This window comes from Gallinula chloropus (assembly GCF_964237585.1).
Source record: "Gallinula chloropus genome assembly, chromosome: 1".
NCBI lineage: Eukaryota > Metazoa > Chordata > Aves > Gruiformes > Rallidae > Gallinula > Gallinula chloropus.
The window spans coordinates 15,210,837-15,224,351 of NC_140085.1; the positions used below are offsets into that span (position 1 = coordinate 15,210,837).

The following is a 13,515-nucleotide window of genomic DNA, read 5'->3' on the forward strand; positions in this document are numbered from 1 at the left end:
TATTAATGTTAAGTGAATTAATATTTAATATGCTGCATTTGCATATTTATTTTCATTAATATTTTAGTATTTATATAGCACAGATAGCATCACCTCCTCTAGGTTATGTTAATATAAATGTAGGGTTTGTATTACAGAGCTGTAACAAAACTACAGACGTACACTTTTGAGTTTGCACCACCAGAAAAACCCACTGTTACCTTTACACCCCTTGACATCTCATGATTTAATTGCAGACTGGTTTGCTTTTGTTTGGTAGTGGGATATAAACCATTTGCCAAAGCCGATTTTAACCATACAGCGGTGATACCTTCAGATGTAATAAACACCCTGCACTCAAATACAGCGCTTAATCTGAGGATCCAAAAATTCTTTATAAACAAACAAATCAGAGCTAAGATGAAGACAGCAATTCACAGCTACGTTACAATGTTATGACAGCATCACAGCAAGTAGAACAGCTGGAAGAAGATACGTGAGGCCAAGTAGCCTATGTTAGATGACAACTGTCATCCAGATATCACAACTGCTAGCAGCTTTATGTATTCTGCTATATGGACTTAAAAATGCTAAAGCAAACTTGGCAATGATATCGACCTATTAGCAGACGTGTACCAAAAAGTAAGCTTGGAAAAAAAAGAGGTGGCACTGGGTTTTTGGTAATATCTGTAACGGGACTGACATCTGTCAGGACAGTTGTAGCTTCTGTGGCCTTTACAGCACAACAGATGCAGACAAGTAGCTGTGTATGACTGAATATGATAAACAGTTCTTTCTACTTAATGCAAGAAAAGACGTTTGTGAACTGAAGGAGTTAATTACTCCTGGTTTTTGACTGTCTGGTGTTCCTATCACAGTTTCCTCAATCACCTGCCTGAAAACCTTCAATGCAAATTAAAAAACAAACGAAATAGACTATATGGACTTATAAATATGCCTTCAAATGAAAAATCCTGAGGGTAATCACAAGGCTGTGTGCTGTGTCCTGAAAGTCACCAAGTGAGAACTGTTTTGGACTGTCAGGGAAACATACTTCCAAAATCAGAAGTGCTCCTTTTAGGAGCACCCAGATTGGTATTTCTCTGTAAGAGTGCTCCACCCAAGCAGGACTTGCAGGACTGGCTACAGCAAAGCCAGTTTTTAGGACATCACACAGAGGTAAAATCAACAGAACAGATTACTGTCAGAAAAGCTGGCTGCCTCCACCATATGTCAAACAGCAAAATCCCACACTTCCCTGAGAAGCAGAAAATACTAAACACACAGGAGACCATTTCTGCTGGCTGAGGCATGCGTGGCTCTTCCAGAAGTCACAAACATCTAATTGCCAGCTACAGGCCTGCCTGGTTTGGGCAACACACAAAATGAAGTTTATCAGCTTATCAATACCAAAATGCAGCTTCATTAGAAAACGTGTAGTCTAGCTAGACTCCTGTGCACAGGCACAGCTTGAGAAAGATGTTTATTCAGAGTGGATCCCACCTCTTCACATTTGGTGGATGGAGTAAAGAGCATTCATGGTGACCTCAACCAAAAGAGGAGGAAGGGTCAAACCTGAATCATCCCAAACTCCTGTTTGCAACACAAGAGATACTCTTGGTGTAAACTGGCTATCTGCATTCTTTATCTTCATCACAAAAAGAAAAAGAACTTTGGAAGATTCAGAAAATATTTTTTTTTTCAGTTTGCTGCTAGGAACACTGATTCACTTATGCTGGGCAGCTACAGACTGGCTTTTGTGGTTCCACGAGCTGTTTCCTCCCTCTCACCAATGACAGCACTCCTGAAAAGAGGGCAGGTTCATTCATCACCCAAACAACCACCAGCTCTCAGCAAAGAAAAAAAAACAACAAACTTCAGCCACAGTCAAGGAGAGTGTGGATGTTGCTAAAAAGGAAAGGAAACAGATGCAAACTGGCCAGACCTATTAAGGAGCTTCAAAAATTAACAGCTGTACAGTTCCACAGCAGCATACTGAGTGAAACCTAAATCTGCCAGCCACTCTCTCATTTTTTTAATCTTAAATGAATGACATCTATGGGATATCTAAAATAATTCTCTCATAGATTTTCCAAGGTCTTTTTCTCAGCCTCTGCACAGTTCTGTATAATACCAGAAAGGAATCCATCACAGCAACATACAAACTACTGGCAATTCATCTAGGGTGCTCTAAGATTTCTCCTATTTGCATCATCACTAAATTACTGCATTGCTTCATCAGTATAGAAGGTATCAGCAGCAAGACTGAACAGATTCTGTATCAGATAAGGAAAGAGGGGCTTTAAAAAAAAGTATAAATTCTGTGGATTTGTAACCATGTAAAAGTAAAAAAACCCTGTACCAGTACCACCTACAGCCCCCAGGAAATCAGGTATCAGAAAGTATCAGCTTCAATTGCCCAAGCTGGAATCTAGAATTAGCTACCTAAATCAATCAGCTAAAGCATTAAAGGAAATAATGGATTAAAAGAAACCAATATTTTAAATTAACTGCAGAATCTATTTTTAGAATAACAGAGTGGATCTCAGCCAGTGAATTGTAAAGTTTAAAAGCCTCACCAGCTACTTTATCTTCCTATTTTTTCCATTTTGTGGAACACTATCATGAACAACAGTTCTGTTTTCTTAGACACCACCTTTAACTAGTTAAGAAAGCAATCAGTGTACTGAATCCTTTAAGGCAGTGGCATTGTTCCATACCCCACACAGCCCTTGCAAACACCTCGCACTGGTCTGGAGTCAAGCCAAGGTAGCAGTACCACAGGCTAACTGCCAAACTGAGAAAATGACAGAAATAAACCCGACATTCAGTCAAAAAGTAGGGCACACTCATCAACTGGGAATGAAATTATTTATCCTATACAACTTAGGCTTGGTTCAGAACTAGTGCACACTTAGAAATCACGTGAATGATCTTTCTGCCAAGCCGACGATGTAACGTGGATGATGCTGCCATTAGAAAACTTGGCCTTTCAGTACACACAAGAAGTTCCTGCCCAAATCACAAAATACCACCAGCTGATCAATAGATCCTGCACAGCTTCTGAAGCCCTAAACTTGGGTCAGTTACTTTTGTTAAAAAAACCCAAACCAAACCCACAAAAACCCCCCTCATGTTTTCAAGCTTTACGGGGCAAATTCTCTCATTGCTGCCTAACAGCTGGTAGGACTCACCTGCAGGCACCTCCGTGGAAAAGAACCCTTCCTCCCAGTGAACGGCAACCCTTCTGACACCCTTTCAGGGTGAGCTGTTCTGTGCTCTGGTGGCAGTCTGCACTGGGACCTATACCCTCTGTACTGCCATTTCCACGTGTAATGCCACTCCCTCAGCCCCACCATCCTTTCTTCTTGAGAAAGACAGAGACCCCCAAGCTCCAAATCCCTTCGCTTGTGTGAATCACAGGGAGACAGGGGTGGAGGGGAATTATGGCTTTTAAGACTTGACCAGCATTTCCCAGATCTTAGAATTTCCTTGCATTTAGAAGCAAGAAAGAAGATTCTTTAAAAAATCGTGCCTGGGTGGATAAAGCAGTATCTCAAAACTCAACTGTTCCACTTGACCATAACTACAGTATAGTCACCCAACCAAGGCACATTTCCTTTTGTTGCAAACAGACCCAAGTCACATAATGGCTCAAGGAAACCTTCTGCCTTTCTGTTTTAATGAATTTACTAAGAATTATTTTAGAACTGTTTTAGAACTGTTTTGATGAATTTACTAAGAATTATATCTGGCCTGCTGACCAGCTGAGAAATGCATTAAACACACCAATTTCAAGCTAAACAGATTGTGTACCTGGAAAACACACGTGCTAAGAGTGTGAAAGCTTTCTTTTTCGTGTATGCAAACTGGGATCTTACAAGGGGAAAAATAACCTAAACCAGGCTTCTGCATTTTGTTAGTACATTATTTTTGAGGTACAGAAATATTAATGAAGATGGACCACCTCAAAAGGTGAACATTACAACATCACTCACCTGAAAGTCTTTTGTAAGGCTTGTTACTGCTTTTAGTGCCATTTTGGTGTTTCTTGTCTATTGATGGAGCTATAATTCCTTTGCCGTTCAGAATCTTTTCTGGTGATGGTGGCACCGACTTGGATGTCAAACCAGATTTAACCAAAGTTGGAGCAGGTATGGTGGATGAAGAAGCTGAGGAGGAGCTGATCGTAGTAGTGGTTGCAGAATTCATTTTAACATTGGCACCATCTGCCTTCACTAGGTTAGGAATTTTCTCTAGACTGACTACTGGAACAGGAACACTGCAAAACAAAAGAAAAATCTTCAAGTTGTATTTTCTACATCAAAGATTTCAAGTTACTTAATTCCCTTCCACAGGTAGAAAAAAACTGATGCAAATGACACTGTATCTTCAGACCAGACTAAAATGAGATACTTAATACCAGTATTGACTATTTTTTCCTCAATCAAATGGTTACAACCCAGGCACTCAGAAAGCCTGGCAATGTAGAGCATCATGAAAATAATGTTTTAAGATCCTCCCCTACTATTTGTAAACAAAATAATTCTTTGGTTATAAGCAAAACATACCCCCTTATATATATGGTCTCATGCCTTTAACACAAGCACATATGAGATACATGTACACTGTACTGAACTCACCAGGACAACAAAGTAGTTTGCTAATGGTGTTTTTAAGAAACAGAAAAATAATTCATTTGCTCAAAAGTGTCTGAGTGACACATAACTTCTGGAAACAAGGAGAAAAGAGATTTTAAGCACAGAAATCTTAACAGCAGTCCTTCTAAAAGTATCCTTGAACAATTTGAGCATTACTAAAGTATTTTTTTTAATAAAATTCTGTGAACTTAAAAATAAAAATTCCCAATATAATCATCATCTTAGTCCTTTTCAGAATAGTTTTCAGCAACTAACTTCTCCTAACTTACCTACCACCACAGTGTACTTGTGACACTAACAAATGTTACCTTCTCAATTTGGCAGCAAGAAAGATTAAGATGGGTCTTTTTCAATTCCAACATTAGTTTAAAATTTCTGTCTCCTACATGCATGAGGAAACATTCAACAACTGTAGCAGCTTTTTACCTACCCAAAAGCTCCAAAATTTGATGTCTTCTGATCACCAATTAATATATAATATATAAATTACATTCCCCTCCTTACTAAAACAAACCCAGAAATAAAATACTAATTAAAAAGCTAATTCAGAGCTTTAAGTCCAGGTTTCGTTAGAGGCACAAATGAAAGCATCCCACTTATGCATTTCTTCCCATACACTGCCTTAAGAATTGCTTTTGCCAACTAGTTGACTATGTGCCCTGTAAGCAAATTCACACACGAATTGTGCAAAAGTGACATTTTTCAGTCTATCATTCTACACTGGGCTAAAAAAGAAACACAAGTTTTCTTAAATACAAATGCAGGGACGATGTTTAACTGGCAAAATAAATTCCTCATCTAGAGACATGAGAGGCTCCTTAACACTATTCGTATCTTTTCCTTTCTGAACTGCACAAAACTAAGCTAACCTCTGTGTTTTGGATCCACAGCATAAAGGTGACAGTTGAAGAGGCTCTCCCATAGGGAAAAAGATTCTCAAGAACTCTGGGATTCTTTCATCTACTATCTTAAAGGTTTAACTTGATGTACATACTTAACAGCAAAGGGAAACATATTTATAAAGAGTGCAGAATGACTCCTTAGCAAACTACGTACTTCAGGAACAATCTGCTGCTTGCACATCACTGCACCAATTTTGCATGGCACTGCAGAGCCTCTACACGTGTTACTCAGGTGACGTTTGCTCAACACACAACCGCTGGCAAACCAGTACATATTCTGAAGTACACTGCAGTTTGGGTAAGCAGAGTTCCTTACTAGAGACCACACTGGTGTCAGTGTCCCAGGACAGGCAGCCTTTGCCTGCCTGCAGACCACTGTATGGTTTGGGGCTTCCCCCCATTCACAAGTCTCACATAATTGCAATCTTTTATGCCTGAAAAAGCTTGCCCTCCCCACACTGTTCCTATGGAAGAAACAGTTCGCAGGCGTGGAGTTTCTACATCCAGAAAAAGATTACTTTGAGATTACATTCTCCATGGGACGTCCTTCTGAAGCAGGATACAAAGTAAGTCAAGTCTCAGCCTCCCAGGGTTACTACAAAACCTCTGTTTCTTCGGGGCTACTGAAGATAAGCACAACGCAAAGCACATGTGGCTGGAGCCAGCTCTCCCATACTGGGAAGTTGTTAATTTTTGTTCTAAGGGCATTTTAACATAGAAAAATATATGAACCTTGATATAAACAATATGTATATAAAGCAGAAAATATTTAGGCATCAAGACATATTCTAGAGCTGCAATTAAATTATATGAAACTTCCATATCCTGTGGTACCATAAATATAGCAGTCAGCTCGTCAGAATACAGCCTCAATGGCAGTAAAATACAGAGAGCTGGCCAGTAACTAAATTAAAAATAAAAAAAAAGGACTCTCAAACCCAGAAATGTGTTAAGTATTTCAATGACATTGCAAACATGGAGCTAGGAAAGAGAGGATTTGATCCTCTGTCTACTTTTTTTAAACTGCTCTGAATTCATTAAGTTAAATGACAGACACAAATTATAACATCTCAGTGTAAGAATTATATCTTTTTTGCTTTTAAACAGATGGCGATTACATTTTCTGAAAATATGAGAATTTTTTTACTTTAGATCAAGTATTTTTACTATATAAAAGCTATGGAAAAACATACGAACAAATGTTCGTGCCCAGCTTCTAAGATTTAGCATAATTCAAAGTAGTGAAACACACTGAAGGAAGGGGTCAAGGGTATTATCTGGTTTTGTAGTAAAATACGGTTAATATATATTAAAAAAAATCTGTTTTGCAATGCTCAGAAACTCAAATCCTCAGGCACATACGGCTGGATCGCTGCGAGAAACGAAAACAGCCCATTCTGGCTTCGTTTTGTAACAGATCAACAAGTCAACTTTCATCACGTGTTTCACTGCAACGCAGAAGAGAAAAGTACTACTGTACTCGAAGACACACATTCTGTAGGACTGCTGGCAGGCTACAGCCAATTATTTGAGATTTTTAATGATAATTTTTCCTTTTTTCCTTTTCTCAAATATGGGTAGTACTGCGTGCAACACTAAGGAACTCTAGTTTCATCGTAACATAACATGTAAGGATGAATCGATAACCAAACAGCAAGCTGGAAGCTGCACAGGACTAGTGATCATGGTCAACTACTAAGGACTATAAAGGTAAATAAGTCACAAATGCTTATATTTATATTTGATGGTTAAAGAGAATTCCTTTCTCAAACTGAGATTTTTGAGTGAAAATTGAGGATTTCTTTAAAAAAAAAGTTAGAAAAATAAAATTCATAAGTCCTTAGTCTTACTTACTGTGTTTTAAAAAGAATTTTTGAATGAAGAGCATGTTTAGATTTATTAGAGACAACTGCTGAAAGGGACAATTAGAAAAGCAACATGCAAAAACCATAAAAATTGAGGAAGGGCACACAATAGTCCGTAAAAATGAGAAGAATGGGAGAACAGATGATTGACAGAGGCAAGTAAAATCTGTATTCAGTAAAGGCAAGTTTACTTTGTGGTTTACAAAATAAATGATAATAATAATATCTACCTAAAGGGCAGTAAAATAGTTATTAGTGATGCAAAAATGACAGAAATGTTCAGTATTTATTTATACTAAGAAGTAAGCATGCTGATGCTCTCCCATCAGATAAAAATGTTGCTGGCTTCCCTCAGCAAGTGTGAAGTGCCAGCTGAAAGATCACGTTGTTTTGTTTTTTTTTTAAACACAAGCGAATCTGGATAACGTGGCCATGAGTTCCAAAAAGTTGGAGAGATACTGGGTCTCAGCATATTAATTTCTAATTGAATCTTGGAATATTTGGCAACTTAGAGAAGCTCGCTGAGTACTGCTATTGCAGCCACACTGAAAATTCAAACCAGAGTGTCTTGGAAGAAATAATGGAAAAACTATAAAAATAAACTGATAAACAATTGGTTCACATGGTTTTGCTAAAATTCAGATCTTGGCAAAGAAATCTGGTTTACTTTTTGGTGAGGTTACCAGTCAAGCTGACAAAGATAACTGTGAAAATGTTCTGAGTTTTGAAAGGCATTATAAAACACAAATAAAACCAGTTTACAAGCAAATGTTAAGCAACATGAAATTAAAAATTAGGTTTTCAGAGATTTATGGTTCAATAAGGGTGCTTGCTAGGAGGACTTCTTAGCCATCGAGACCAAGTCTGATGTGACTGAAACTTTCACAGTCTTTAGAAATAAATTTAAGATAACTGATAACATTTGCTGATGGAATCAGGATCAAGGGAAACTAAGTACTGAAGAGACAAAGTTACACATGAAACAACAAGCTGTTCAGCCTGCAGTGATACACGGGGAAACAACATCCTGGCAAACAGTGACAAAAATATTTAGTGGCCACAATGGATAAGCAATATGAGCTTTTATTTTATTGTTGTGCTTACATTAAAAAAGGGACATGGCAAACAAGATTAAGGAGCAAATTTAGTTTTCACATGTCCATGATTATACTGATACTGGAATAGGGCTACCAGTGTTGCTAACCAGGGGTTCAATATCAGTATTGATGAATTAGAAGGGAACCAGAAAAAGGTTACAAAAATATCTGAGGGCTACACAAAGTGCTTGATCATGACAGCACTTTACAAAGTGCTTGATCATGGCTTCAGAAGCTCGTTATCTTTTTCAGATAAGATATCTGATTTCCTTCTGTTTTCTCATGTTCTTGGTCTGGCAGTTGGACTGGATGTTCACTGTAGGTCCCCCCTCCCAACTGAAATTCTTCTATTCTATCCTATTCTATCCAAGCAACTCTGTTAGTAGTACCTGTGACAAACTCCTGACACAAGAGTAAATTTCCCTCCCCAGTAGCAATTTTATTTTGTTTTTAATTCCAAGCCACTGCTTGTCACAGTCATTCCCAAGCAAGAAAAAAACCCTTATGTCACAACACTCCTCATACCTGTAGGTCCTTATTACCTATGTTCCTTTCTTCAGGCTTTTTATAATTATTTTTCCTTGCTGTTGTGTAATTTTGCTGGGGTTATTTGGTCAATCATAACTATTCATTCTTAAATCTCAGCCACTCATTCAACACTTTTCCAATTTGTGAGAAAAGAAATATACAAACATCTTAAAACCTAAAGCACTGTTCTATTCTACATAGCTGGGATTGCCTCTACAATGTAACAAAGTATTTGTGATTTAGTGGTTAGAATATGTGGTCCAAGCTAACTCTGCTAGCATTTGCTTCCAATTCCACGCTGCATTAGGAATATTCTTAAATTCTGACTAGCTTCATTTTCTCAACCTCAGTACCAATAATTTCCTAACCCAAAGAAATAGTGAGATGAAAAAAAAATATTTTCAAAAGCGCCATTATAAATTTTAAACAATTACCCACAGGTATAACTTTGTGATCCTATTTCTGCTTACAGAAAGACTGTCAGCTTTCTACATGCTGATGAAAACCACTAATTTCCATTTAATTTTCTTGATTTTCAGAACCTCTGGCAGGTAACGGTTAATCCTTATGAAGGGAGGTCAAGGAGACTTGCTTCAGCTAGTGTCACAGGGCTGGCTTACTTTAACACTTCAGCTCAGTTTTACACTGCCTCAGGATCACGGATGGATGGAAATGAACGCCCTACCCTGTAGCATCACAGCACCAAAACCCTCCAGGGCAGCGCTCAGAAGCTGTGCTGGGGCATGGCAAGGGAAGCGGCATTCTTTGGGCAGGTCAGCACTGAGGGAGAGAGCTCCTGGCTGCAGGAATGCTTTTCATAAAGGGTAAGTACCCCTGCTATTATTACAAATTATGATCGCTCGCTCATTATTGTTATTGCTACAAATCATCTTGCACTTTGCCTTTTTCTCTCTGTTTTCTACCCTTTTGCTACACTTCTTCCCACCCCAAGTGAAAGCTTCAGGCAGCGATGGATTACATTTATCTTGCGCACAGTGCTGTGGTGCTCCAGCACTGCTCCAGTCTCTAAGCACTGCTGTATTAATAGCAACGATGTTAGAGAGATACAGGGGGAAAAAAAAAAAATCAGAGCTGACAGATATTTCTGGATGATGTATTCACAATAATCTTTCATATGCCAACTACAAGAGGAGAAGTATTAAAACAACGGCTACAAAAATGAAACAGTTCCAGCTCTCCTTCATCTGATCGTGCTTTTTAAAGCATTAGCCGAGGAGCAACCTGAACCTCTGCAGCGCCTCTCAGAACAACACAGGATGTGGAGAAGAGAAAGAACAACTCTGTCAGTGTTTAAGGTGATGGCACAAATGAAACTGTAACGAATTAAACAATGGAAGAGTTGGGTTTACATGCAGTCAGGCATGACAACAGACAGCTCTACTGAGCAATGCCGTTGAAGAGGTCATTGCTGAAGTAATACTACCTATCGTAATAGCTAAAATGTAAAAGAGGTGCTATATGCTGTATGAAAGAATCAGGTGAGCACAACACAGGTTATTCCAGGTCTGGAAAGCAATCGTTAAAAGTGATACAATTCCTGAATTAATTTAGTTTGATAACCGTCTGGTAGAACCCATATCAAGTAAATATTTGTGGTACAAGACTGTAACGTAACAGACAAAAGCACTGAGTAAATGGAAGCTTCTGAGGATGATAAACCACAACACACTTCGATACATGATGAATCCTATTTGCATTTTTCAGACAAATGTATTTATGTCAATTAAGTGTTTCTTTCTAAAAGATAAGTGGGTTAAATTCTATGGCTTGTGCAGACAACTAAATAGAAGATATAATCTCATCTTAAAAAAGAACAAATTTTATGAATAATTTCTCCATCAGACCTGCTGAATATTTTATAGAATTCTAAATGAAATTATAATCCATTAATGGAATAGAAACAAACATTTTCCTCTGTAACAGCTGTCAGTTCTCTATAACCTGTGATGATTATCAAACTGATTTTATTCTTAAACAAGTCATGCAATCAAAAGCATTTAACACTGAATTTTGAAAGACAATTTCATTGATCTCCACTTCAGACTGTTTGTGATTTGTTATGTGATGATTACAGTATTTTTTAACTACTATATGCCTCATTGTCCCCCACTGGTAAACAAAGCCATAGTATTATCTCTCAGCAGAGCTGCAAGAATTGGGTAAATCACTGGTACATCTACTAACATATTTATTGCCAAAGTATTAACAGAGCAGTGCAGGAGTTTTAAATGGCTAAATCTACCTTCTTAATCACCAGTAAATGCTTGGGATGTTCCAAATAAAGGGAAAAGGGATTGGTGGACATGCTCAGTTGTTTTGTTCCCTTCCAGCTTTTCCTGACTGACAGAATGCCATCTGTTGCCAGAATGGAAGATATTGTTTATAGATTTGGTTACTGTGCCGAAATGTGGATATGTAAAAGTTGCTGTCTGTAACACTAGGATAAGAAATAGGCTTATAGTCAGTAGTGTTAATAAAGTCCCTTCTGATTTTCTTCTAATTAGAATTAAAAAGAATAAATAAATCCTCTCTTGTATAAAATTCCTCTTCAATACGCTGAAGAATAGTATTTTAAAAATAGTAAATGAGGTACTTACACGTAAACTAGAAAAGCCTCTAACTCGTCTATGTATATCTGTGTGTGTAATCTAAACAGCCAGATTTTCTATTTTCAGAATTAATATACCATAATTGTCCACAATGCTCATCATGCTTATAGAGATGGTGGCTTCAGATTTATAGGAAGATTAGATTTTGATCAAGTTTGTTCCAGTGCAAGGTAAATTCTATGGCTAGGCAAAAGCTGCTCTCTTTGAAATCATACCAAGTAGTGCATGTTTCAGGCAGAGAACATGAGCTATTTTTTACCATAATTTGAGTTTATACTTTGTTTAGTAAGTGAATGATTTGCATTAGATTGTTTACTGCTATAAAGCAGTTGTGTCCACAAACCCTACCTAAAATCATGACCTCCTTATCACAGAATCACAGTACCACAGAATTGTAGGGGTTGGAAGGGACCTTGAGAGATCACTGGGTCCAAACCCCCTGCCAAAGCAGGCTTCCTAGCTCATATTGCATATTATGCTAGATATTACATATAAAAGGGAAGGATCTTTAAACTGTAAGTAGATAAAACTTAAGAAAAAGGAAGTCGTACTATCTCAAGTTTACAGACACAGAACTGAGGCCAAGAAGACTAAAGCATAACAGTAGACTGTGAGGAACCAGGAACCGAACACAGATCTTGAGTCACCAATCTAGTGACCTATATCACAAAGCACCTAAAGACAAAACACCTAAAGACAGAACAGGTTCTTCTGGGATAAAATAGTGACACAGTTCTGCTTTCCTTTATATTTTTGCAACTCCACTGCCATCGTCACAGGAGGATGGGCCTGGCAGTCTCAAAGCCTATATGTGTGTGCGTATATATATATATATCTCACAGTACGTGATGTAAGATGCCCCCAAAAGAGTGATTTTTGCAACCAGAATTTTCTCCATTCTTCCTATAAGGCACCAGACGTTATAAAAATACAGAATGAACTCCAGCAGCTGCTGTTGAAGATATCTTCAAATGACTATAACCAGTAAGTTTGCATTAACATCAGTTCAGCCAATATTAAGAACTCTGCAAAAACTACCCTACTGTTAAAAAGTATCAGTTTTAAGGTGTGATACTGTAATGGAAGATGGACCTCAAAGATAGCAAACTGGGTCAGTATCTTACTTGCTATATGCATCTTAGAAAAGAGGACATTTGATGGAACATCAGACAAGTATTCCAGTCTCTTTTCCTCTTCATATATATATATATATATACACACACACACGCATATATATTTCTATTCTTTTCAGTTTAAAAAAATACCAGTTTCTTCCCTTAGGAAATGTAGAGGTTTAAACTGTAAACTTAGTAGGATAAAAACACTGATTTTTTTTTAATGATTGTAAATATACGACACACTTACTACTTTATGAACATCAACATCTTCAGTAACTATTATTTTGGTACTTACCATGGTTTATCCCGTGATACTTTTGAAGGAAAGACTGTGTGCTGTTTGCTACTGGAGGTAAGTAGATTGTCTTTGGGCGTTTTGAATGGCTTTGAGTTGCTGCTGACAGGGTTATGGCCGCTGATACAGGATTTCGGTTTCATCTGTACTAAGGATGTCCTGGAATTGCAGGCTGGAGAAGCTGGAGAAGGGGAAGGTTTACACATTGAACCGTGTCTTCGTTCTGTAATGGAAAAATAATAAACTTTACAGCATTTCATAGGCTAAAAGAAAAAAAAAAAGTCAGGGAAGAGGAAATTGTTCCTCTCTATCTAGTTACATGATTTCATCACTCCAAGGAACACCAGTTCATGACTGTTGTGAACGTAATCAAGCTAAATGATAATTAAACAAAATCAACTCTATCAAGAGCTCTGAAAAAAATGTAAAATAGTAAAATA

General features: G+C 37.7%; 1 protein-coding gene across 2 annotated transcripts in view; it reads right to left on the reverse strand.

The window, feature by feature from the left end:
- Positions 1–13,296, reverse strand: part of ATXN7L1 (ataxin 7 like 1) — a 31,758-nt gene extending 18,462 nt beyond the window's left edge. For both annotated transcript variants that reach the window (XM_084268364.1, XM_084268363.1), the window contains exons 1-2: positions 13,076–13,296; positions 3,978–4,261 (exon numbers count right to left, since the gene is read on the reverse strand). In XM_084268364.1, coding sequence (XP_084124490.1) covers positions 3,978–4,261; positions 13,076–13,281 — 490 coding nt within the window. In that variant the 5' untranslated portion in view covers positions 13,282–13,296. The remainder of the gene's footprint in view (positions 1–3,977; positions 4,262–13,075) is intronic.
- Positions 13,297–13,515: the final 219 nt, after the last annotated feature.